Source organism: Agelaius phoeniceus, chromosome 19 (genome assembly GCF_051311805.1).
Source record: "Agelaius phoeniceus isolate bAgePho1 chromosome 19, bAgePho1.hap1, whole genome shotgun sequence".
Taxonomy (NCBI): domain Eukaryota; kingdom Metazoa; phylum Chordata; class Aves; order Passeriformes; family Icteridae; genus Agelaius; species Agelaius phoeniceus.
Window position 1 is genome coordinate 87,869 of NC_135283.1, and position 25,982 is coordinate 113,850.

The 25,982-nt window shown below is 39.6% G+C and overlaps 1 protein-coding gene across 1 annotated transcript in view; it reads left to right on the forward strand.

Annotated features, from left to right (window-relative positions):
* Positions 1-1,281: 1,281 nt before the first annotated feature.
* The window catches only part of COX10 (cytochrome c oxidase assembly factor heme A:farnesyltransferase COX10), a 95,816-nt gene continuing 71,115 nt past the window's right edge, over positions 1,282-25,982 (forward strand). The window contains exons 1-4 of the mRNA XM_054645118.2: positions 1,282-1,432; positions 2,589-2,713; positions 4,190-4,514; positions 10,854-10,978. Of these exons, the coding sequence (XP_054501093.2) occupies positions 1,390-1,432; positions 2,589-2,713; positions 4,190-4,514; positions 10,854-10,978 (618 nt within the window). The 5' untranslated portion in view covers positions 1,282-1,389. The remainder of the gene's footprint in view (positions 1,433-2,588; positions 2,714-4,189; positions 4,515-10,853; positions 10,979-25,982) is intronic.

The window sequence follows — 25,982 nt, forward strand, 5'->3', positions numbered from 1 at the left end:
TTTAAGCACTATAAAGAAATGAAAGCCTGGGAGGAAGATGGTTCTGAGGAATATTTCCATGAAAAAATATTGAAAATTACTTTCAAAAGCATTTAAGTGACTTATAGCCTACATCTTCTGAACTTAAACTCTTTGGAGAAAACACTTTAAAGATGCCTGGGGGTGCAATTATGCCTTACAGCTGGAGCAGTCCTAACCATTCCCTTCCCTTTTTGTTCAGACTCTGGTCCAAGGCCCTTTCTCTTTGCCCCGCTTTAGCTTTTCAACCTTTACAACAGTTACAACTGTGCAGGACCAGTTCAAACAGTATAACCAGCAGAATTCGCAATTTCTCCCTTTCAGTTTAGCAAGATGAATCAGCTTAGCAAAGGATCCAGCCACCCCCAGAACATGTATGAGGGCATGATGCAACAGGACAGCTGCAACAGCTCTTCAATATGACCCCCTGAAATGCATATTTTACCCAAGGAGTACAGAAACCAAACCTTCCATTTCAAAAATGACTTTGGAAACTAAACACTTTTACACTTTTTTTTTTTTTTTTTTAACCAAGAATTTGGCCCGTTAAAGCTCAGGTTCTTTTGGGAATGAGACTCCATAGAATTACAGCAGTGATTCATTTTTTATTAGCCCTCTCTTGGCTGTTTTACAAGGATTTTGCAATGTCCCAATGCACTCCTGGTCACCCTCTTGCTGTGCCAGACTCCACAGCCTGGCCACAACTTTTCCCTGGGGATGAGCGTGAGGATGCAGCAGAGAGAACAGCCCCCATGCCTGGCAGAGGCCATGAGGAGGCTCCAGGCAGGGCTCTGGGCACTTCCTCATGGGAGAAGTGACCGAGATCTCCCATCTGGCTCCAGCTCCCACTGAAAGCTGTCCCCTGTTGCTGTACCCCAAAAATGACACCCCGGTTCTTCACTCAGGCTCACTGGCTGGTTCACTGGGTGAGAAACTGCTCTGGCACTTGTTCTGCAGGAGCAATCTCACCCACATCTCCCTCCAAGAACTGTTTTTCTTTTCCGGGTGATCTCCAGAGGTCCCTTCCAACACAAACGATTCTGTGATTATGTTATTTTAGGTCGTTTATTTTGTACCGGCAGAGAAAAGCCTTTTGACTCCTTCCACGCCGCTTTTATATATTGGCCTGGGGAATTTCAAACTTCGGTATAAAAAAACTCCCAACTCCCTCGGCTCACAGCCACCCCCATCCGCAAGCAGCCCGGGCAAGGCTCCAGGACGGCCTGGACACGACCGCCCCTCTGCTCGGGACAGCCCCGGAATGGCCGCTCCGCCTCCGCGGCAGCGCCGACCCGGAAAGCGTTTGGAGGTCGCGCCGGGAAGATGGCGGCGCCCGGGCAGTGAGAGGAGAGCGGCGCAGCAGCCGCGGCCATGAGCGCCGCCCGCAGCTGCCGCCCGCCCCGGGCGCTCACAGGTACCGCGGAGCCGTAGGGCGAGAGCGCCGGTGTGCGGGCAGGGCCGGGGCGGCCCGGGGCTGCTCTGTGGAGCGGTCCCCGGAGCCTGCAAGGCTATGCGTGTGCGTGTCCCCGTGAGCGGGTGTCCCCGTGTGCTACGCTGCGCTGTGTGTCCTCCACACGCGTTTGACTTTAGGGCTCTCCTATGGCAGCTGCTTCCTCTCAGTGCTTCTTTGCCAAGATAATCTTGTCGATAGTGTATATAGTAGTGGGACAATACTATGTTCTATGATGCTCCATCACCAAGGCTGCCTGCGCTCAAGCAGCGTTTAGACAACCCTTTCCAGGTCAGGGCGGGATTGTTGGGGTGTCCTGTGAAGGGCCAGGAATTGAATTCGATGATCTTTGTGGGTCTTTTCCAGCTCAGGATATTCTGTGAAAATACGTCTTACTGGTGCTCAGGAATTTGGAAGAAACACCCAAAATTATTGGGACTTCCCTACAGTTTAGTTTTGAGCCCCTTGGGATAAGAAAGAAAAGGAGGGGTTGGAATGTGTCCAGGGAAGAGAACGGAGCTCAGGAAGGGTCTGGAGCACCAGAAGCAGCTGAGGAGGCTGGGGGGCCTCAGCTTGAAGAAAAGGAGGCTCAGGGGATCTTCCCATACTCCACAATTCCCTAACAGGAGGGTGCAGCTAGGTGGAGATTGAGCTCTGCTCCCAGGAAACAAGGGACAGGATAAGAGGAAGCAGCCACAAGTTGGGCTAGGGGAAGTTTGTGTTGGATATTAGGCAAAATTTCTTCTCTGAATGGGTGGTCAGGCACTGGCACAGGCTGCCCAGGGCAGTGATAGAGTTACCATCCCTGTAAGGGTTAAAAAGCCATGTGGATGTAATACTTAGGGACATGGTTCAGTAGTGGACCTGGCTGTGCTGGGTTAATACTGAGATTTAATCCTAAAGGTATTTTCCATCTTTAATGATTCCATGATTTTGCAGTGTCATGTCTTTCACCTGGAGAAACAAACATTTTCCATTACCTGACCCTGGTTCCCATTTGTGGGGGTGTCCTGTGTCACAGCTGACAATAGGCACTGTAGTCTCAATTAGAAGCAAACTCAGTGGCAGAGGAGAAACTGGAATCTGCTGTTACTTTTTTCCTTGTCTTCCGTTTAAACAGGATTATTTGTGTGGCATCTGAGGAACACTGGTGCACGGCAGATACCATGCCGGTTTGTGCACTTTTATCACGTGGCCGGCAACAGGTTGATTACCTTTCAGTACTTCAACTTTCTCAAACGAATGGTAAGTCAAGGAGTGTATCTATTCCCTAATTCTCATTCATCCCATGTGATAAGTCAAAATGGAGATTAGTTGATAAGAGTAATTTTTCTTATCAGCCAAACTCAGCTAATTTAAGCGTCTCCATTTTTCACTAAATCAGAGTCAAAGCACTTGGTATCCTAAAACGTCTCAGGCTGGAGGAAACCTTTTGTAGCAAGGACAGTGCCTTGTGTTGCAAAGTCTCCTCTGCTTGACAGGAGGCTTCTGTACCCTTGAAATAGCGCACTCACCTCCTGTTGAGAAACTTGACATAAAATTATTTTTAAATCAGTATTTATAAAAAAGTCACTTTTTATAATAAAGTCACATCTTGGCTAGCAGTCATACAAGTAGTAGATGGATCTCTCTTGTGGAGGTGGTGTGTTCTCAGTTAATTGGTTTATTTGAGTCAAAATTCCTGAGCTCATTAAGTTAATGGGTTACATTTACAGTGTGCTGTTAGTTTTAAGTATTAGATAAGCTGTAATTATCATTAAGCCCCTTGAAATTACATCTTCTTCTTTGACCAGTGGTAGCATATGCTGGTGGATGGCAGCAACTTTTTAAAATTGTGCTACTGGTTTGAAGTGTATTCACATTGCTCATTCGGAGTTGCAGACCACTCTTCCTTGTTGTAATTATTACTGTGTACTTGAAATCAGGATTGGTTGAAAGTTCTTTATTTCTATGCTTCTGGTGCTTGAAATAGATAGAATATTTGGGGAAAGAAAATATGAGAAGAGAATCTAAATGCTCTTTTTCTTATTTTGTGTTTATTCTGTGAGCTCTAAAAGAGAGCAAACAACTCTATTCTAATTTATTGTTCTATATATGTTCCTTTGAAATTTTTTATCTAATTAATTAATAAAAAGTTTGGCATAAATAATAATAGACTAATATGGGAGATGATTTTATATCATAGGTGGTAGATTGTCTTTTTCGGATTATTTTTAATTTTTTCATTTATTAAATATGCATCACTTTAGTACTTATGTTTGGAAACTGAAGTTTTGTGGGCATTTGTATATTTCTCTGTTTAAAGGTGAATTTTGTTTGGTCAAAGGTTGGGCTCAATGACCTTGGAGGTCAATCCAACCTTTATTATTCTGTGAAATTGATCAGTTGTAAGTTACGTTGTATTACCTGGTGGTTTTGAATATGAACAAAGAGTTTGCTGTTGTAGCTATTGGGGGGGAAGTAAACATTCAAATGCAATTTTCCAATCTTACATAAACATTGATTCAGCTGAGTTGTAAAGCTGCGTTTGTAATAACTAAGCCAACTTCAGAAGTCTTTCTGTGTGTGAAATAAGTGTCTGAAATTCAGACTAACTCAGTTGTGTCATAGAAGTAATTCTCCTAACAAGAATAAAATAGTAATAATATTCTTGGTGTTAATAAAGTGAAATAGACAGAAATATCTTTATCTATTTGTTTTAACATTTCTCATTGTATTTAGTACGTAACACAGTGCAACAAAGACCTCAGTCAACGAGCCAAACCCAAGTCCGATTCAGTTGTGTCTCCTTTTCATGAGCTTCAGCAATTGGATCAGGAAAAAAAGGTTGTACACAAAATTAGCTCAGTTTCACCTATTCATCAGTCGTGGTCTGAGATGTCAAGCAGAAATGAGTTGAGAGAAATGAAATCAGCTGCAGAAACTGAAGACTCAGTCATACCAGGGGGAGCTGAATCCAAGGAAGACAGACAATGGAAAGAAATGAAGCTACAGCTGGATGATTTGCCAGGAATTTTGGCACGCTTGTCCAAAATCAGGCTTACAGGTATTACTGGTAATTTTTTCTCATTTCTCTGCATTCTGCTTGAAGCAGAATTCTTTGGGACGTTACTGCTATGGTTTAGTTTTGCATGTGACAATTCCCACTTTATTAATGCTAGGCTGGATCAATTTCAATCAAGTATGTGCTAGGAAAATTGTTTTATGGAAGCATTTAATAGTTTTCCCATTAATTTTGTTTAAAAACAATGAGAGTCAGCTAGTTTCTGGGAAATAAGCAAGTGTTAGTAGACAGACTACAGTGAAACTGGGTAAGGAAGTGAATTTACAAATAATGTGTTCAGTATTTGAAGTTGTCTTGCTTAAGTTTTCCAGTGTTTTGTCTTATTTACCTACCTTTCACTGTAGTACTGCTAGTTGTGAAATTAGCACTAGAAGTCCCAATGTAAGATAATCCAAGTGGTTTCCTATATTAGAAAGGAAAATGTTTGAATCTGACTGATTGAATTTTGTAAAAGAAGATCTGATTTACTTTTCAGTCATTGATAGTGTTGTCTTTTCAAACCGGCAATTTGTTAAGCAATTGCCTTGCAGCCTTAACTACGTTTTGTCTTGTTCAAGTAATAATACTTAACGACTTTATGTAACTCCTTTGCCAATAGAAACAATTATAAATTACCCCTTTGCCAATAGGTAGTGCTATGTATGCTTTTATTTCTAAGGAGGCTCTAATTATCTGACCAAAGCCTTACATCTTGTCTATGATATAAAGTCCAAGAACAGAAATGTAATTTCCTAAGTCCTTGCCTGGGTGCTCTCCTGTTGGTCAAGTGAATTCCTCATAACAAGACTGTTCCTTGCCCTAAAAATTTGTTATAATGAATGTCCTGAATTCAGTTTACTTTTAAAAACTTTTTTGTCTTGCAATATATGAGTTTTCATTGTTTGTTTTTCTATGGAAAAATCTTGCTGACCACACAGAGTGTGTAATGGTAATTTACATTTTCATCTGTGTTCCTCTGATACGTCTTGTGTTTTGGATTTGGCACAACTGATCTTGTTTGCACGTCCTAATTTTTTTCCTCATTGTTTTTAGAAAGCCTTAGGTCATTTATTTTGTGCTGATTAAGGGACCAGAGAGAGATAAAATTGACTATTGTTGAAAGCACTTGAGGTTTTTTTTTTATGTTTGCTGATGGGTAAGCTCAGTGCTTGTACCACATCTCAGTGTTACTGGTGCTTCTTGAAATGGGAGTTTCAACAACTTCAGCAAGATGGGAGAGTGTCATTTTCAAGAGAAAACAATTTCATGAGATACATTTCTATGTGGCCTCAGAGTTGCTGCAAAACTCTTCAACAGTTCCTGGTAGCCTCTTTTAACTAGGCAAGCACCACTCTGGATTTAAAATAGGGTATAGAAGGCAAAGGTTAAGGAATTTCATTCCCTTCAGGACTATTGTTTTCTATGACAGTGCCTTTTGAAGTGTAAGCTTGACTGCTAATTTCTGAACAGCTGTACAATTTTTAATCAAGCTTGCAAGCCTATTGGGAAAGGGACTGTGATTTTAGTTTATCTCTGTCTTCTCATGTGCTTGGAGGAGTTTTTGATCCTAGGTAAATGTAGTAAACTTCATCTATTGAGAAGGTATAGAGAGATACAGGAAAAAACTTACCCTCTCTTCTCGTTGTGATCTTTATGTGTTTCGTGTGCAGATCTTTTGTAAGTGGAAAGTGTAAAAGAGTAAGTTGGATGAAGATGATTTTGTAGAAGGAGAGTTCTATTGTTGTTCTTTATTGGTCATGGGATAGGATAGGACATAAGCAGGAATAAGACTGCGTGTAATATGTAGAGGAAGGAAAATTTTTAACAACTTGTGTAATCATTTAGACAAATTATATATTCTGTAAAGACTGTAATGTTGTAGTTCTTTGATTTTTTTTTAAAAGAAGAATAAATTCTCTGAGGTCAGTTTTTAAGTTGCAAATGTCATACAACTCAGTTCCTTTCACCCATGAAGTTGTGATAGATCTCATATCCTGTGTGGGTTTTTTGGCAGACACTTTATTTATACTTTTTAGAGTATGAAATAACAAAAAAACAAACTCTGCATGATGCCAAAATGGGACTTCCTTATGCTCTGTTCTTTTCCTGCTGCTGCTGGAAAGAGATTTTTTGTTTGTAGTATGAACTGTACTTCACCTTGGAAAGGAAATGAGTTTTGCTATTTCCATGCTTCATGTAAACTGCAGCTTTTGTGACTCTGCCATTAGAAGCTCTGCCTTAAAAACAGGAATAGATTTTTGTTTATATTCTTTTGCCATAGAAAACAATTAGGGAACTTTTCATTAAATGTCACATAATCTACCTTTTTGGGTTCAATTTCCATCCATTCCCATCTCTGTGGTGTTTTATGTTGGCTGCTCTCTGAACAGCTGTATCCTACCACCCAGGCACTTGGAAAGCTAATGCATCTGTCTGATAGATTTTCAGAATTATAAATGCATTGTTTTCAACTTGATCCTAAAGCTGCTGGGTAACTGAAAATAGGAGAGAGACAAGGGAAGGTATAGGAATAAGAGGAAATTCCAGCGATTTATAATGCATGCACACCCTAGGAATTTCAGGTTGTCTCGTCTTCTTAAATTTAACTTCAAGTTTAGATTTAAGTAATGTTTCCTCCAAGGATTACAGATGAAAACTCAGATGAACTATATATAAAACCACAGGAAAATCAAAGTTCAGTTTTTAGTTTGGGCAAACTGAGGAAAGCGTGATATGAAAAATGATGAGTATTCCCTTAGATAACGCTCTAGGGTTTGTGAACATTTCCTTGTTGTTTCTCCTGTAGCATGTTGGTCTTTCTGTGAGGACAAGCAGCTAAACTGGAACAGGCTGTTCCATCCCTGGAAGTGTTCAAGGCCGGGTTTGATGGGGCTTGGAGCAACCTGGGACAGATTCCACCCCCCGCCACCCAAGTAGGGGGTTGGAAATAGATGATCTTCAAGGTCCCTTGCAACCCAAACCATTCAGTGATTCCATGATTCTGTGATGTACAGCACCTTGTGTCTTTGAGAAAAGACTGAACGTGGTGCTCAGCGCTCTAGTGTGATTGGCAGGGTGGTGATCAGTCAAAGGCTGGACTTGATGATCTTGGAGGTCTTTTCCAACCTACTTGAATCTGATTACATGGCACCTGTCTGAGATGTGGATCAACATGTGCAGACAAAAATATGCTGGTTTCTGAGCAGTTTCAGTTTTGAAGACTAAACTAGAAATTTTTTTCATGTATCTTGTTATAAGAAAATAATTCTGTTGTGCGTACTAGCAGACAGCTGGAATTTTTGGATGTATTGCTTCTGTATGGATTTCTGTCTGTGGAATAGTGATCCTCTAGCACAAATGTGCTGCACCTGAAACCAGAAGCCTGAGATATTTGGTACTGATTAAAGGTGTGATTGTGAACATCCTACTTCATCTCTTGTCTGTTGTGTATTGGTGACACGATGATGAAGATCCAGTTTTGCAGACTGACTCCTGACGCTTACCAAACTGCAACGATGATTAAATAAGGGGTCTGTGTTGTGTTTGTAGGCTGAAAGTCTGGTAATAGCTGCTATAGTAAAAAAATGCATTTACTTTATTGGAGGTCTTCTATGTCCCCAGTTGATTCTGGAATAATAGCATTTATTCTTTAAATGAAAACTTCAGTATAGCCAGAAACTTTGAAAAATAGAAGGGAATTCCAGAGCAGGATTGATTTGCTTTGGCTTTCTGTGCTTTTATTTTGCCTTGGCTACTTTTTAATAGTAGGTAAACAAAATATGGCATAATGATTCACATGCTATAAACACAAAAGATTTATATAGGCAGAGCACATTGTGATGAAGTGGAAAAGGAATGTAAAGAACACACTAAACTTTTGGACTGTGTTTTTATGCCAGAAACATTATAATTCACTCTTTGTCACCAATCCATTAGCATTTTCTTTTTCTTCTACATTGACGTGGGAGACAAATGTCTGCTGTTAATTTTTGTTAAAGCTAAAAATGTTTAAAAGACTGAAAATAAGGCTTAGGCTGAGATCATAAGTTTAAATCTTGGCTTCTTTTTGAAGAGCATGTATAATGCCATTTCCCATCAACAAGTCTTGAAAGGATCGATTCCATCTATTATGCAGTAAGGTGAAGTTAATTTGGCCCCTAATGCACTAAACTAACAGGGATTAAAAAACAAACAGAGTCAGTGACCTCATTCCCTTGATGTGATCTCAATTAAATACACTTTTCCTCCATGAGGGAAGTTGAAGAGTAAATTATTGCTTCCACAGTTAAAGAAAATAAACTTTCCAATCCAAAGGGAGCATTTTCCTATTTACTGCTAATGTGTTGTATTGGAATATCTTGGCGATGAAGAAAGCAGGGGATGCCTGGTGTGCAAACCCTGCCCAAACAAGAAAAAGTGCCTGCTTTAATGAGATATGGGAGAGGATGTACTGCAGCCTTTTAAAATGAGATCCTGATAAGTCATGCTCAAATGACTGGCTAAAATTAATCTGGAGAAGTCAATGGGGACTAATTAGTGTTGTAACTGTACAGTGTTAGAATTTCTTTGGGGTCAGGGTAGTGGTAATCTTATACTGACTGTTTGCCAATCCATTCCACCTTTCTTCTCCAGTAAATGAGTTGGTGTTTTCCCCTAATAAATTGGTGTAAAGTGCTCTCTAAGATAAGTTTTAATTAAATTCTTGTCTAGAAGCGAGCATGTGGTTTATTATGCAAAAAACATGAATGTAATCACTCTTGGAAATGCAAATGCCACTGTTCACTGTCATTTTCCATGCATTTTTTGAACTTTCTCAGTTGTACCAATGCATTTCATGTTTTTTTGTGCATTCCTAAGGAGGATTCAAGAGTTTGGAAATTAACATAGTGTTGTAATTATATAATAAATAAGATCTAGTCTTTCAGAATGATCAGTACCTTCATGTTCATTTGTCTGGTGAGGTAGCAGAATCTGTGATTCTTTCAGAGCTGCTCAGAAGGGTGAAGTTCTGTCATAAATCCACTGTATTGTAGAAGTAGCCTGTGAATCCGTAACAAGGCTATATAATTAATACTTATTATAATATGCATATTATTATAATAATATTCAGCCATCAGTGGATTTTAATACTTAGAGAAAAGTTTTGATGAGCAGCAAGTTTTCTCCACTGTGTTTTCAGGATTAAATCCTAAGGTTCTTAGGCAAGCACAGTTCTTGAAATGAGCACTTTGCATGTGCATCCTTACTGGCAGGTCTCTGCCATGACATTTACTATTTCATCCCAAGCAGTGCTGCTTAATAGATAATCCAGGTATTTTCAGTCAGCAAGATTATTTATTTGTCATTTAACTTCAGACAAAAAGGAGACTTCATAGGAATCAGGAAGATAAGAAAATTTTGATGCTTTGATTTAAAATAGCTGAGGTCTGAAGCATGTAACTGCATCAGAACATACTTTAAATACCTTCTGTTTAATAACTAGTAATTTAAGATTGTAAGGTTCAAGGTTACGAGCGAGATGTTCCATAAGTGTGCTGACTTTCATAGTATTTGTCATATCATACTATTTCTTGCCAAAAGTGAGGATTTTGAGACCTATTATTTGGCTAATTACAATATTGGGATTAAAGATTGGGTAATTTTTATTTTAAGCATGTGATTTGCAGTACTGTACTAAAGTTACAATTTTGCATGACAAAACTGAAATAGATTTTTTATGAATCCACTCAAATTTTGAGGCCATTAAGTGTTGTTGGGTCTCTGTGATGATATAATTGTTCTTTCAGCCCAAAGTGGGCATGTCAAATAGAAGCAGTGGGAACAGATATTGTGCAGTGAAATTACTGCAGCTACATGCCCCAAATCTCTTTTTGACTCTGCACTGCTTAAATTCCTGCTATAATTTGATATACAGCATGTATCTCAGTGTGGGATTTTTTTTTTTACTCTTTTTTCTTCTGCATTAGACTTTGCAGTGATGTGTGAGTTACCGGATCAAATATCTGTCCTGTGCATGTTGTGTAGGGCAGTTTGGTCCCATAGCAAATCCATAAAATAGGAAATACAGAGACACAAGTTGATTCCTCACATCTTCTGCTAATGTGCTGCTGCTTTTGGGTTTCTTATTTAATTTCTGGCAGTTCTCCTTCTCATTTTTGATTTCTTTATGTACAGCGTTTGTATTAATTGTACCCAGTTCCTGGAGCTAGTGTGAACCATAAAGATAGCAAAAAGTTAATCTGCACAAGAGTTTTTTCAGGGTTTGAAAGCCATAACTCTAGTGTTATGTACAAAGATGGTTTCTTGTTGATGCTTTGAACTGTGCTCTCACTTGCGTTGCAGCTCTGGTTGTCAGCACCGCGTCCGCTGGCTTTGCCATGGCCCCAGTCCCTTTTGAGCTCACCTGTTTCATGCTCGCCTCCCTTGGAACCGGCCTGGCATCCTGTGCTGCCAACTCCATCAATCAGGTCAGTCCATCTCTTCATCTGTACAGCAAACCGGTGTCATCCTGGCTTCTGAAACGCTGTCAGAAGTGTGACTGGATGGCCGGGAGTGCTGTGCCTTCAGCTGCTGCCTGAGCTCTGAGCTGCTAAAACTGACACCACAAAAGTAATATATGCCTGAGAATTCAAGTGGAGTTGCTAGGCACAGTTTGTTTATACAGAATGGAGTTGATGAGGTTTTAAGCCTCCCAGTAATAATGTTTATCTTGGTAATACCCAAGCCTGGGTCCCTGGAAATGACAGGAAGAACTGGGTAATTGGAGTGTAAGAATAGCCAGTGAGGCTCCAGCCTTATGGGCTAGATTTTTCAGTTGTGTTACTGTATGACCTTATTGGATCTGTCTTAAGAGTCGCTCAGATCCACTTAAAACATCTATAGTGGGACTTCAGTGGGATTTTGTCCAGGCTGGGATCATGGTGTCTCCAGCACATCTGCAAAATGAACCGAGAACCTCCATTTTGTGAAAGTCCCATGCCAGAGATATTCCAGGTACCTGAACTTGAGCTTCCCTGTGTGTGTCAACATACCTGTGGAGCTTGATGCTGATCTTGGCTCTCCTGCACTCAATTGTGAAGCACGGTGGCTCTTAGGCTCTCGCAAAGGAAAGCCTAACTAGTGAACAGGTTGTAAAACTTGTGGTGCTGGACGGTGTTTCAAAGTGTAGTAGCTATGGTCACTTTCAGTTGTAAATCTGGGCTGGAAAAAGAAGGAGCAGCAGCAGTGCCACTATTGACAGCACTTCATGGTTTCAGCAACCACTTGTGACTCCTGGAACTCCAGTAATGGAGGTTTCCTGGGATCCACATTCTGGAGTCAACTTGGTTGAGTTGGGCTCTTTGATTTTTACACCTTGTAACATCTCAGTTGTAGGCATGTGGTGTGTTTTTCAGGATTGCACCCATCAGCACACATTTTGCTCAGCCTGGACTAAGTCCTATTTACTGTTTTTACAGGTTTTAGTGTTTCTTTCACTGAGCTTAAAACTGGGGCAGGCAGCTAACTCTGTTTTCTCTGCAAAATGGGAAGGACAATGCATGATGTTTAATTGCTTCGAAATGTTTATGTAGCTTGCCTAACTTGGAAACGCATAAATATCCTTGCAAAATAATTTTAAGTAAGTTACACTATTTTCTGAAGAATACATTTAGTTATCATGTACATATTTTTCACACTACGGCTGGGAAGAGAGGCTGTCATAACTAAGGTGAGGTTTTGCTGGGTTTTGATACAATTTTGGATGTACCCTTTTTTCCTTTACTACCTTTTTGATATTAAAAAATAAATCTATGGGTTATCCTTTGAAATATTTACTGTCATATGTGCCTTCACTTTTGATGTGGATACTACTGGACGAAGAGAATTAATGATGGCTTATCTGGAGACTCCTGTGCAACTTGTCTTGAGGTTTTGCTAGATCTTCTGAGAGGTGACATTCCCACACAAGTAACTGATTTTCTTTGTCTTCAGCTTCCATGTATTGCTCATCGTATTTTGTCCCAAAAGCAGGCACTTTTTAAACTCTTGGAAGCCATTTCTTAAACTCTTGAAGTACTCAGAAGTACAGGAATTCTGTGTTGTAATTTGGAATTGGACACTTGGGATAGCAAAGGGAAGTTAAGAGGATGTTAAGAGGAGTTAAGAGGAGTGCAATAACTTTGTACTGCATCTTGTAATTCACTCTTTACTCACTGCAAGTTACTCCAGCCTCACGGTGTGTCAAACTGCCTTTCACAGTTTCAGCTGAACATTTTAAATTTTCACACTTGCTCATATTGACCCACTTTCCTGTGTAGAGAGATCTTGAAGGCAGATTACTCCTACTAAAAAAAAAAAGGAGCAGAGTTGGTGAGGAAGCAAAAGGAAAGAGCTGTGCTTGGTGATCTGTTGTTTTATCAATGGATCCTTTAAGTCGTTGAGTGTCTTTTTCCCAGTGTTACTGTGTCTGAATTGGCTGGGAATTTAATTTTCCGTAAATACTTAAAGCTTGGGTAATCCATCTTGACCGTTGGGAAGGAGCACATTTGACTTGGAACTTCCTTTATTGCTACTTTGCTCTGTCCATTGCTCCCCATACGCATCTACTTCTCTGGCAGCTCATGACTCATGTTTCCCCTGTTGCTCCTCTCTGTCCCTTAAGGACCTTTTTATATGATAACCGTCTTTCCGCTTCCCAAATTGCTATAAATCTGTGCATCTTTAAGGGCAACTCATCTTTCCCACTCCTCATTTCTCTGATAAATCTATGTGCACAATTTACAGTCCCCTCATATGTCGTGGGAAGGTGAAGTGTGAATTGTGTAAGATTCTTCCCTGTGATTTAGGACAGGATATAAGGGGCCTGGTCCCCTGACAATGTACTGAAGATTCTGTAAAATTCATAGAAGTATTGATAGAAACTTGTAAGTGGTCAGGTTCTGAAGTTTGAGGGAGTTTTCCTTTTTTTTTTTTTTTTTTTCTTTTCTCAACTACTTGATTTTAACAATCTCGTAGGAGCTGAGACAGTTTTACCCCCAGTGAATTAAGCTGAATTAACTAAGTTGACTTAAGTCCTGGGGTTGGAGCCAGGCCTTTGCTAAGTCATACACAGACACCAAAACATGGTGTTTTATTTCTTTACAAAGTTGGTCTGAAACAATCTTCTAATTATCACTTCCTCCGTGTTTTCAGATGGTTGAATGCCATACTTTAAAATTATTTTTTCCTGCCTGCAAGAGCCAGAAAGTTACAAAAATGTGCTTAAGTGGAGATCCTTGCCCCACTTTCACTTTTTAACAAGAAAAAACAGATCGATGGTGCAGATTGACAACTTCGTATTTTTTCATTGTTTATAGAAAGACAGTCTGGATATTTATCCAGCTGTGTGTTTAGAAAAAAAGTTTCACAATTCAAAAATTCTAAATTGTGGCATTGCTTTCCAAGAAAAATAGAAAGAATGCATTTTGATGGTGATTCTGTGAAATCGGACAATGATTTTTAAGGAGCTTGTGATTTATTGTTTTGTGACTTGAGAGTGAAAAAGTTGTATTGGAAAATACAGACAAAAAATAAAAAAGGGAGATGTGGTGCCTGCAGTACAGCAAGGTCATTCTAGAGACATTTGTTTAGAAAATGTCAAAAAAAGTATCTTGGTATAATTTATGACAGACAGAAGAGAAACAGAGAAACAGTGGAGAAACAGACTCGGGCTGGTGGAAAATGCTATGAATTCTGGGGATCTGGATAAATATCAGAGGGTCCTTGGGTTTTCCCTTGGAGTGTGTTGGGTCTGTGGGCTGTGAGGGAGGAATCTCCTATGGGAAGGTGCCAGAGAACAGATAGTGTTTTATTTCTCTTGTCCTCCACCGGTGTCTCTGCCTCTGCCTCACTCCTTCCTATCACAATACTTCAGAGTTGTACCTCACACCTAATCCAGCATTGCAGTGGCTCCCAGAGCTGGTGCTCCCTGGTTCTCTTCCTCATCATCCAACACCACGTTATGTCCTCCGGCCCTTTGGAACTGTACTACAACATGTCACCACTTCTCAGTCCCACCTGCTAAAACAGCTTTTGTCTTTTTTCCCTCTCTTTCTAACAGCATTCTTTATTTTTTCCATCATTGGAGTAACTTAAAATTATTTCAGACAGGTGTTCTTTATTGGTATTCTGTCTTTTAAAAATAACTGTTATTTTACAGTAGGTTTTGATTTTAAAAAAAATCACTTAATGTATTTACCAAGGAGTGGATTGAGATACATTGTTCTGTAACATTACTAAGCTAGCCAAAACCTCCAGAAAATCTCATAAGGAATCAGTCTTATTAGTTGCAGTTATGGTAAGAAAATGGAAATATATTCTGGGGTTTCATCTTGTAAACACTGCATATTAATCTTGAATCAAACAAATAGATGCTTTAGTGTTGTTGCTTATAAGTTACAAATAAATTAAGTAAACCCTTGGCTTTCTGAGTAGTGAAGACTAATTTTGTAACTTCTTTTTTTGCCATACTCCAGGCTGTCATAGAAATGGAGTGGGAGAAATTTATATTAAGTTTGCTTTTTCATAACTCTCTTTTTTGATGATTTTTGAAAGCTCACTCAAGATTCAAGGAGTAGAGGCTTACATTTAAATTAGAGAGAAAACATGTCATTTTTGAGACTTCTAAGATAGTCACCTCTGATTTATGGAGAAGGAGATAAAACATGGAGATGTTTACAACACAATACACGGCATTAAAATGTTAAAGAAATCACGTGCACGTTTTATATGTCAAGTACATTCTTCTGTAACTGCTGCATGGTTAAAAAGTGGGAGAGAACTATAAAGATGAAAGCAGGATGTTTAAAGTGGCTTGAATTTAGTAACCAAGAGATAAAATTATGTGCTTGGGCTTGACTGATAGTGCCTTGACAAGGAAGTACACTGGGCTGAATATCTTAGCTGAAGTTAAAGAGCTGAAAATGAGGAATACTGTAAATATGTTATCCAGCATGAGAGAACAAATGTAAGTTAACATCCCTGTCCCTTCAGGGTCTGATCTGATGGCTGTGTTTTGCTCTTAAAGTCTCATCTTCTCCTGATAGTGGTGATTCCTTAGAAGTGTAGCTGTAAGGAGTGAGAAGGATGGGTTATTGTTAGAACAGTGGAGTTTGGGGTTTGAATTCAGTTACCAGCCCAGGGAACCTGTATGTGATCTTTGGTGTAAACAAACTAAGAAGGTCATTTGGATGTTGCACAAGGCTGAATAAAGTAAAAATAGAGCAGCCTTTCCTCCGGCTGTCAATCCATTCACTGGATTATCCTCATTAAAAAAAAAAAAAAAAGTCAGGTCTTCTTTTATCTGGTCTAAATCTATTGTCTTTTGAGTTTTGAAACTATCACCTCTTGTCCTCTCAGAACAGGCCTTGCTAAAAATGTCTGTCCTCATCTTACTCATCTTCTTTAAGTATTGAAAGGCTGCAATGAGGATAGAAACTTGTAAGTGGTTAGGTGAACACTTCTCCAAGTGAACACTCTCGCCTTTCCTAGCCTGTCTCCAGAGCAGAGGTGCTCCGGCCCTTGGAGCATCTCCATGGCCTCCTCTGGCTCGCTCCAGCAGCAGCTCCACATCCTTCCTGTGGACCCCAGAGCTGGAGACAGCTTGCCAGGTGGTGTCTCACCTGAGCAGAGCAGAAGGGCAGAATACCTCCCTTGACCTGCTGCCCAATTAAAAAAAAAAAAAAGAAAAAAAAAAGATTTAAGAACTCCTTTACAAGAAAAAAACCCACCACCCCAAGAGTTACAGTAATACATAGAAAGTGGTGGCTAGTGATAGATGCCTGGATTATTGATGAAGTGGAAAATAAAAAATAGCATGATTCTGGTCCCTCTGTTCCCTTTCTTTTTAATCCATGTAAAGAAATTCAACACAAAAGAGAACAGCAATAGTTCTGTTCCCCAAAACTAGCTGTGTTTTTGGCATTATCTCTGTACCAAACTTCTCTTACCAAAGTATTTTATTGAATATCCATGGAGTGGGAACTTTTTATTCTGATGCTAATGCTATTAATATGCTCTGCTCCAAGTTGGAGGAGCTGATCTCTGTCAGATCATGCAACCCACCTCCACCCAGTGCAGGAGGTTTTTGCTAAGTTAACTCCTCAAAGTTCTTTCTTGCTCAATTTTGAAATCTCTGAAAATTTATTTTTTTGCTCCTTCCCCTCACAGATAACTGCACTGTCATGTTGGAATGAGAGAACTCATTTTAAATGCCAACGAGATTTTCTCCATACAACGTATGTAAAAATGATATAGTTGAATGATAGAAGTGATTTAGAAATAGTCCAAAATTACTTTCCAAGGTTTTTGCTTTAGCATGTTTCCCCTCCTGCCTCTGGAATGATCCCACTGGCAGGCACTTACCCTTTTCCTGAGAATGACACTTGCAGTGTCAGTCAACTCAGTCAGGCCACACTCCCACACTCCCAGTTGCTCATTTGGGATTCACACCTGATGGATCTCTGTCTCTCTCTGAAGTCCCTGTGTTTTGACTGAACTGATAGCCTGCAGGAGCCGCCTGGCCTTTCATCTGCCCCCCCCTCCCCATTCCCACCAGTGATCAAACAACTGGCAGGAGGGGTTATTAAAACCTGGTGTTGAACTCCACACTTCAGGACTGTCAGTGGCAGAGGCAGCCTGGGATGTAATTTACAGTGGATAATAAATATAAGAAAAGTCCAACACTGAAAGTCTATCTCATGCTCTAAAGTGTGTTGATATATGCTGCTTTGATATTTTAACTACTAGGCAGTCTTCATTAGTGGTCATTGAAGATCATAACTTACAGCTCCAACAGATGATTCATAATTGCAACGGTTGGATCAAGTTAGTATGGCGGAATCATTGATATGGAGTAGGACTAACTCAGCTTGTGAGGATGTATTTCATGAGCAGTGAGAATGATGAGCACTAATGAGAGCCAACCTCTGAAGGACTGATAAATTTTAAATGCAAAGATTATCTTTGCAAAGCATGAATCATTTGACCTACAACTGAAGCATGATAGAAGGTCTTAAAAAAATACTATAAATTAATGCATATCATTGTTGAAAGAAGTTCTCTTTGCTCACATGCATATTGTGTGAGTATGGTAGGCAAAGAGTCTTAAAGTGGATGGATTCACATGATCCTTAAGGACTTAGACCCCAGTCACTTCTGTGATGTTCAGCAAAGACAATGAAAATGAGTATAATGACACCTTTGTTACTACTTTCCTGCCCTCTGTGGCTCTCACTATTAGCATAAAGCTTCATATTCTAGTAGAGTTGATTCTTACTCTACTAAGTAGAGTTACTAAGTTACTACTATTTGAGATGCAACTAAGTGTTGCTTCTCATATATATTAAAATCCAACAATGACATAAACAGTGGATAAAAAATGAATTTAGTGCTGTGCCCCCTTTTTTATGGATCGTCCTGCTCCTGATTTGATAAAGACAGTTTTCGGTGGATGCACGAAGTATGTGCTGTTGTTAACAGGGCGGACTCGCTTTCTCTCCCTGGTTGCATTTCTGATGAGCAGTTGATTTCCTAAATGAACACCAGCAAGGTGGTAGGGTGGTAAGGGGGAATTTTTGGAGGTGTCAGTGTAGGGACTGCAGTCCCCTTTGTCCTGCTGGACAGAGAAGGGAAATGGCCTCATGGTCCTCTGTTTTCTCTCCATCTGAAACTGTCCTTTCATCAACCAGCACAGGTGTTGATGATAGACATGGGCTGAGAATGAACAGACTCCTGTTATTCTGAAATACCGATGTGATGAACTGGAACTTTTGAGTGCCAGCTTCAGAAGCCTGTTAACTTCTGTGCATCCAGAGATCCTCGAGATGATGCATTTGGGTGCAATGGGATCATTTGCACCACACTCACAGGTTCTGTGGAATTACTGGGTGCAAGCAAGGTAGGGGGTAAGAAAGAAATAATTTATCAAGTGATGAATTGTCAGGAATATTTCAGTGACATGGGGTTCCCTTTAGATCCAATGCCAGATTTTCCCCAGAAATCCTGATCACAGGCAAAACAAAGGAATTTCAAAGGGCTGAAATGAGGCAATGTGAAGAGAGGACTAGACAAAAGGGAAAACCTAGTGCTTAATGAGATTTATCTGGCCTTTTGATCTATAGGGGTATTGCCTTCATAAGCTTAGAAGAGTGAAAATAAATACTCTTTTTTGCCAATCTATAAGTACATGTTTTGACATTTCCAAATAGTTCAGAATTCCTTTAGCAGTGCAAGTACTAAATTCTAACCTTATTAGATAAGTAGTGAAATGTCATTTTCTTTTTGTAATTTAAATGGTGCCATATTCAACCTGTTTATTGCCTTGAATTAGACTCCTGACAGTTTCAGAAACAGAAATACAGGACCTAGCGTACTGTGCTGTAGGAAAAATAGCATCAATGACTCAGAAGGGTTAAGGAAAATTATTTCCTGACCCTTGAAACAGTCTACTGATACCATTTCTTTGGAGAATAGCTCATTGAAAAACAAATCCAGAGCATTCTTGTAGTCCTTTTCTTTTTGAACTATTTTAGGGTTCTCTTCAAATTTCCATAGTTAAAAAATACTACATAAATACCATGAGTTCAGATTCTACTTTGTCTTCTTAGGAAAGGACTTATGTGCAGTAAAACCCAGTAAAAGTCCTCTTGCTTTAATTTTCCATGACTGTTGTCTCTCTTAATTTTAAGTTTCACTCTGCTTTGACTTTTAACTTTGTTCCACACTCTAGTTGGAAGAGTTGACCTGCCTAGGAGAGAGTTGATCATGCTTTGCTGCAAGCCTGGGCTGGAGCAAGCACTCAAATGCTCATTTATATGGGCTGCAAGAAGTTTAGTTGTCCTGTGTGGCTTTTGACTTATTTTTTCTAAAGCTGCAAGGCTTTACAGGAAGGTGTAGTGCAATGTTTGCTTTTCTGACCTGATCTGCCACAGCTTGGGACAGGCAGGTGTCCCAATCATCTCTTTCTCTGCTGTAGCTTGTAATAGAGAGAAGTTAAAAGAGGTACCTATAGGATATGAGAAAAGGGACAGGGAGGTCTTGGCACACCTTGTCATAGGAAAGAGGGATTATAACACTGGTTTGAAAGGAAAGCTGAAGTAAATTGTTTTTTAGAAAATTTTTATTTGTAGTGTTGAATAGCCATTTGCCACTAAGTGGCTTTTTAGGAGGATTCTAAGCATAAGCTCTTTAATGAACAACTGAACCACAGCTCTGGGCAGTAATCCATTTCTTCTGGTTTTTATGAGATCTGTATGGAAACTGAAGGAGGAGGTTAGTTTTCAATACCAAAATCATTAGGTACATCATCCAGATTGAAAAGCTCAGGACATGTTGGAAGTATCGTTAAACTAGGGGAAGAAATAAAATGGGACATGTGGATGGAGATGTAAGAGTTATAGCAGTTTAATAATATAAGCTTTGACTTTAAACCAGACATGTCTGCAAATCTTGGAGGTTTGGTATTCTTAGGTCACTAAAGGCTAACTCTGCCTGGATCTGTATAGATTATGTAAATTTTTGAAGTAAACCAGACTTCTAGAAGATGAAAATCTGTCCCTATAATTCTCCTTTTAAGACTTCTTTTTACAGTCAAGATTTATGTTGGTGCTCCCAACAGAGACATGACAATCTATTGTAACTTCAGAGAGTACTATAAAGGACTGGCATTTGAGAGCAGGCTGGATAGTTTGGCCTCAAACTAATTTTTATATTCTGAATTTAGATACTTTTAAAAATAATAACCTTTTACAAGCTGCTTAAAGGCTTGGAATGCCTTGTATTTATTGAAGGGCATTAAAAGCAAAATATTATCTTTGAAGGGCATCCATTATAAAAGTGTTTATCTGAAATGGCCTTAGGCAGCAAGGGAGCAGAATTGGGAATAGAAAAGAAAGTTACAATGAAGGGAAGTCTGTGCTGTGTTTCTCTTGTTGCTTGTGCTGGTTACAGCCTGATTGCCAAAGTTTTTTTACCATGATTCTTGGCCTCTTCCTGGCAGCAGGAGTGTGCAGCAGAGCCAGCCCTGCTTCAGGCAGGCTTCTTCTTCTCAGCTGAGTTTTCCTAAATGAGGAAAGTTCCTGTTGGTGTGAGGGTAAGTAGCAGAGCTGTGTTTGGAAGGGACAAATGGAGACTATCACCTGGCAGAGTTCCAGCTGTAATGGGGAGATGTTGAACTGTGATCTTTGCGTTGAGTTCACGTTCTTCCTCCCTGATTAAAGTCTTCAGGGCAAAGACCACTCCTTGTGGAAATCATTCGTGTCTCCCCTGTAAAATGACAGTTGACTTCAACTCCCTACTGATCTGGATGTTTCTAAAGTTTCTTTTGAAGTGGGGCCAAGAGGTGATGGAGAGGCTTATGAGCAGTGCAAGTTTTGTAGGGAGATTTCAAGCATTTTATTAGAGTTACTGCTAGAGTCAGAGAAAATGAATAATCTGTAAAGCACAAACTTTGTTAAAGTCATCACGCAGATGTGATTCCATAGCTCTGGTTATATCTGGGATTAACTTGGACTAGGGTTGAAGTAGAGTTGGTTTTGTGCCAGGACTGTGCAAGAATAAATCAATAGTATTATTACAATATCATAATTATTACAATGTCATAATTCTGAGTAGCATTAAGTAGGTGACAGTGGGGCAGAGTGTCATGAAGGGCTGTAAAAACACAACTGGTTGGGAGAAGATGTTTAGGAGATGGTTATTTAGTGTCTCTTGAAAACAAGAATGAGAAAATTTAGGAAAAGGCAAGTTAGAAATGAACAAAAGAGTGTGGTTCAGCATTGAACAGGCTTCCCAGGGAATGGTCATGGCCCCAAGACTGCCAGAGCTCCAGGAGTGTTAGGACAACATCTCAGGCACGGAGTGGGATTGTTGGGGTGCTTGTGCAGGGCCAGGGTTCATGATTCTTGTGTCTCCCTTTCAACTCAGGGTATTCTCTGACTGTGATTCTTCAAACAGTGCAGTTACAGTGCAGCTCCTCACTCCAAGAGGTTTGGGTGTTCAAGGTTTTGGTGATGGTGCTTATGTCTCATTTGATATCTTTGTGATTTGCTTTGTTTATTTTTCAGTTTCAATTTTGCTACTGACCGCTTGAATTACATTGAGACATAAAAACTGAACACAAGTTATAGTAAAAAAAATGCCTAACAACCACAAACTGAAACCCTCAACAAATCCGATCCCTAACAAAGTGCGACTGAAAATTAGAGGTAATGGACAGCAAATAGCTTTTTCTATCCAAAAGTCCGGCTGCTGCAGTCACTTGACTCTCAAAATCTTTACTTCTGCTGCTGTCACTGCTAACCTTTTGTTAGGTTAGCTTGGAAAACTGTAACTTTTTAAGTCTGGATTTTGCTGCAAGGGCTTGGGTGGCTTTTTTTGTCTCTTCTATTACAGGTTGTGCAACTTTTTGTTGGTTTTTTGTGGTTAAAAAGAGAGGTAGGAAAGGCTGATTACAAAAGGCTGATTTGTCCCAAAGAGAGAAAAAGAATAAAGAGCCAAGTGCTTAACTGCTTTGAAATGAAACATACTTATCACAAATGGCTCTTTATGTTGCTGGAGAATATGAAGAATTGGTGCTTGGGGATGCTTTTGGAAGATCTGCCCTATTCAGTGAGATCTAGAGCAGAAGGAATGAGTAGAAATTATTAGTTACATCTAAAAGTAGGCTTTGTCTCTGTTTCACATTTAATTCTCTGTTACTGCTGAGAATATATACTTTTAACCGTGCTTCAGGCACGTGCTTCAGGCAGTCATGGTAAAAGCTTACTGTTTGCCACTCCTTCCCAGAAGATCTGTCCGTAGGGGCCAAAATTGCAGAATATTTCTTTAAGGCACTCTCTCCATGGGTCAGTCTGTTCTGTTGCTGCTTTGGAGATAGAGATTCTGTGTGTAATTGTGACTGCCTGCAACACTTTCAAAGAAACCCCTCAAATAAGTTATCCCATGACCTATTAATTGTGTAATTTTGCTGACTTTGAATTTGCAGCTCAAGTGCAGAAGACTTTTTTTTTCTATGTCTCCAGACACTGGAGATATACTGGACACATCTTCTTGGATATATTTTTTTTAATTTCTGTGAGTTGTGTGTGAGCATTCTTTCTGCAGGCGACAGTCTTTGTATTTCAGAAAGCGGCATTAATTGTGATAATGTAGCATGGAGCTCCTCTTTGTGAAATTCAAGTCTTTTTAACATCACCACCTTCAAAGACAATAAAAATTCCAGTCTACATTTATCTATTCCCATGTGAGGAGTTACTGCACTGTATATTGTATCATTCCATATGAAATTCTTCTGCTTAATAGTCTCATTTATACACAGTTGTCTGAGGTCAGTTTTCCATTTTGCAGTTGTCAAACAGCTGTCAAATTAAGAGACCAGATCCCAAAGTTCATTTACATTTTATGCCATTCTTTGGGTGCCTGTTTCATATCTTAATATAACTAATGATTTATCTACATATCTTAGTCTTCTCTCTGCACTTGTTTTTCACAGATGTTCACATCCTCTCTTTCTTCAAGAGCAGCCCTTAAAATAAAACTTGTGTAACATTTCATTTGGTGAGGCTTAGTTATACAGCAAAAGGAAGACGGTTCTGCATCTTCAGTGTGGTCAATGAAAATGAAAACAGTTTAAATTCTGCCTCGTATTAACGATAATTTGAATTCTGAACTGAGAAATGGAACAATAAAAAGAAAGTTTTGAAATGTGCTGCTAGAAAACAAAAGAGAAAAATCTCCATTTCATTCATTTATTGTTGGTTTTGGCTAATAATTAGCCCAGCTATTGATTTCCTCCTTTAACTTTAGATTTCTTGTTCTTCAGTAGGAAACCAAAATAAAAAGGGCTTTATTCAGAAATCATCTTTGTAGTAAAATGTATTCATTTTTCATCATGAGGAATATCAAAGGCTATCACATGAGTGAGAACACACAGACTGAATTGAATATTATTTGTGGTTTTGTGGTATGATGATTCTTACGTTGGTGAGTTCCAAGCATAAATTTTTATGGTGAAGATTTAGGGGTTGTTTTCTTATTTATTTCCAGTGGTGTAATGATCAAAGGAATATCTCTATACATGCCATTGATGTCTTACTACAAAGTACTTAAATAGCCTGAGGTAGCCATCTACTTTATAAAAATTCCTTAAAGACAGGTAGGACCCTTGGGTGTTAAACAATACTTGTGAGCTCGGTGTGTTGTCAGGAGAGGAAGGCAAGAGAGGTTGTGTTACAAGCCTCAGCAGTTCTCTGTAGCGCTGAGATTTAAAGAGCTGTTTTAAAGCGTTGCCTTAAATTATGGTCACTGGGGGAAGTTTGTCTGGGATATGCCGGGCTAGAGAATGTTCCTGTGCCATTTCAACATCATTCACTAATGTATTCAAGAAGTGTAACTTGATTAACTCTTTCCAGGTTTGGGGGGAAACATTTCTGGTCCACACATGTGTATTTGTAGCTGCTTTCCATTCTGGAAACAGACCATTTCAAGGCAGTCGATCCTCCTTTGTGCCAGTTGCCTCAAGATGCTGTGCTTTGGTAAGGAAAAGGGAAACAATATCCACACTATTTGCTGCATTTCATAGGCATTTCATAGGCAATTTTTAGTCTTTTCAGTTGATGGGATCCGCATTGGGATTCTAATAAAACACAAGTCAATGTGAAATTGGATGCAGACTAGGAGAGAAGATAAAACCAAGTGAAAATTAATGACAGATGTAAAAGTTATTGGTAATAACGTAGTCATCTTCTTACAATCTTTTTCCAAACTATATTTTTATTTCAGCAGATGTCACTTGAAATCTTCGGAGTAAATAATCTCTTTGATTTTGATTATGATCTTCAATAATGCAAGTAGCTTAATTGTGATGGTTCTGACTTATTTATGAACAGGTTTTTACATTTGAGGGCAGCTGCTGAGTTGTTCTGAATGGCAGGATGCAGAGTGCTCCAATCACTGTCCTTAAGTCTCTTTAATGGCTTCAGGTACCCCTAGTGTTAACTCCAGAGTCTACAGAGCATCTCTGAAGCTGGGGATCTGTAATTGTCACACCTGGGACATGGGGAGTGGTAGGGCTGATTTGCCTGATGTTCCCTAAGAAAAATTTGGGAAAGCTCAACTTTTTGGTACTTGTTCAGCACTAAGCATAAACAGCACTTCTATAGGTGACTGCAAAAAGCCTTCCCCACTTGTTTTAAATCATAAACAAGCTTTGTTTTCTTAGTTTCTCACATAAGAAAGACCATCCCAGGGATGGTCAAGCCAAAGGCTGTCTGGTGCAAGGATTCTCTATTCGGCAGGATTCATGGATGACCCTCTGTCTCAGACCCCTTAGGTCTTCTCATTAATCTCTTTCTGGCCCTATTGCCTGTTGGCAACAATGGAAGGAGGATGCTGGACATGGGAGTTCCTAGAAGCTGAGGATTTCTTCTTGTCCTCCATGAAGCATAACTGGGCAGGTCCCACCCACTCCCCTGGGTCCCTGCAGGGATAGTGGGAATTCTTGGGGAGTGAGAGCCTGGGAAAGTCTGGTTGGTGCCCCCAGCTCTTCCCTGCTTCTGAACTCTTGAGGTTCCTTCTCCTTTTCATTGTCCCTTGAGCTTACCCTGCAACACTTGTTTGCAGTGGAGATGGAAAGGGGTATTTTCTTTAGAAGGTGAAATTCCATAACAAAATTGTATGGTAGTAGATACTTAAGACGTGTATAGACATGAGGGGATAAATCTCCATCCAGAAGACTTTCCAGCAGGTCTTTTGTCAGAGAACAGCGATGGTGTCTGTATGTGTAAAAACTTCCCTCCATGGATTTGTCCAATTCCCCTTTTTAGCACTGGGAAGGGCAATGGCCACTCATGTCCCAGTTGGTTCTCCATGCCTTTTATGATTTTGTTGATATCTCTTGTATTCTTCCTCTCTTGTCCTTTTCCAGGCTGAGGAAAGCTGCTCCCTCTTGGTTCTCCTATAGGGAGCTGCTCTGTACCTGTGCTTGTCTTCCTTGCTTGGTTTTTGAGCTTCTCTTTGGGAAAGGTGGACCCAAACTGCATTCCCAGAGGGTGGAGGCTCAGATACAGGATGGTGCAGGAGGGAAAAATAGCATATCCATTGGTGACCTCGCTGACAGAGCAAAAAAGTGTAAACATCAAAAAAGCTTAGACATGTTAGATAGACTGGCTCTATTTGTTATGGTTAATTACTGAAATTAAAGGTATTAGAGAGGCAGGAGCATTTTTCTCTCATGATTCATTTGGTTTGGCCCTGAAAATCCATGCTACTAACTGGATGCTGATAAATTTTTTTGCACAGATCATAAAATTAACAGTAAATTTATATAAAAATGTATAAATTAGAGTGTTCAAATGTTATTTTTATGGCATATTAGGTTGAATTATTTTAATGTAAATGGTTTATTTCAAGTAAACTGTGAAATTGATAAATAAATCTACTCTGTTCCAGTGCTAA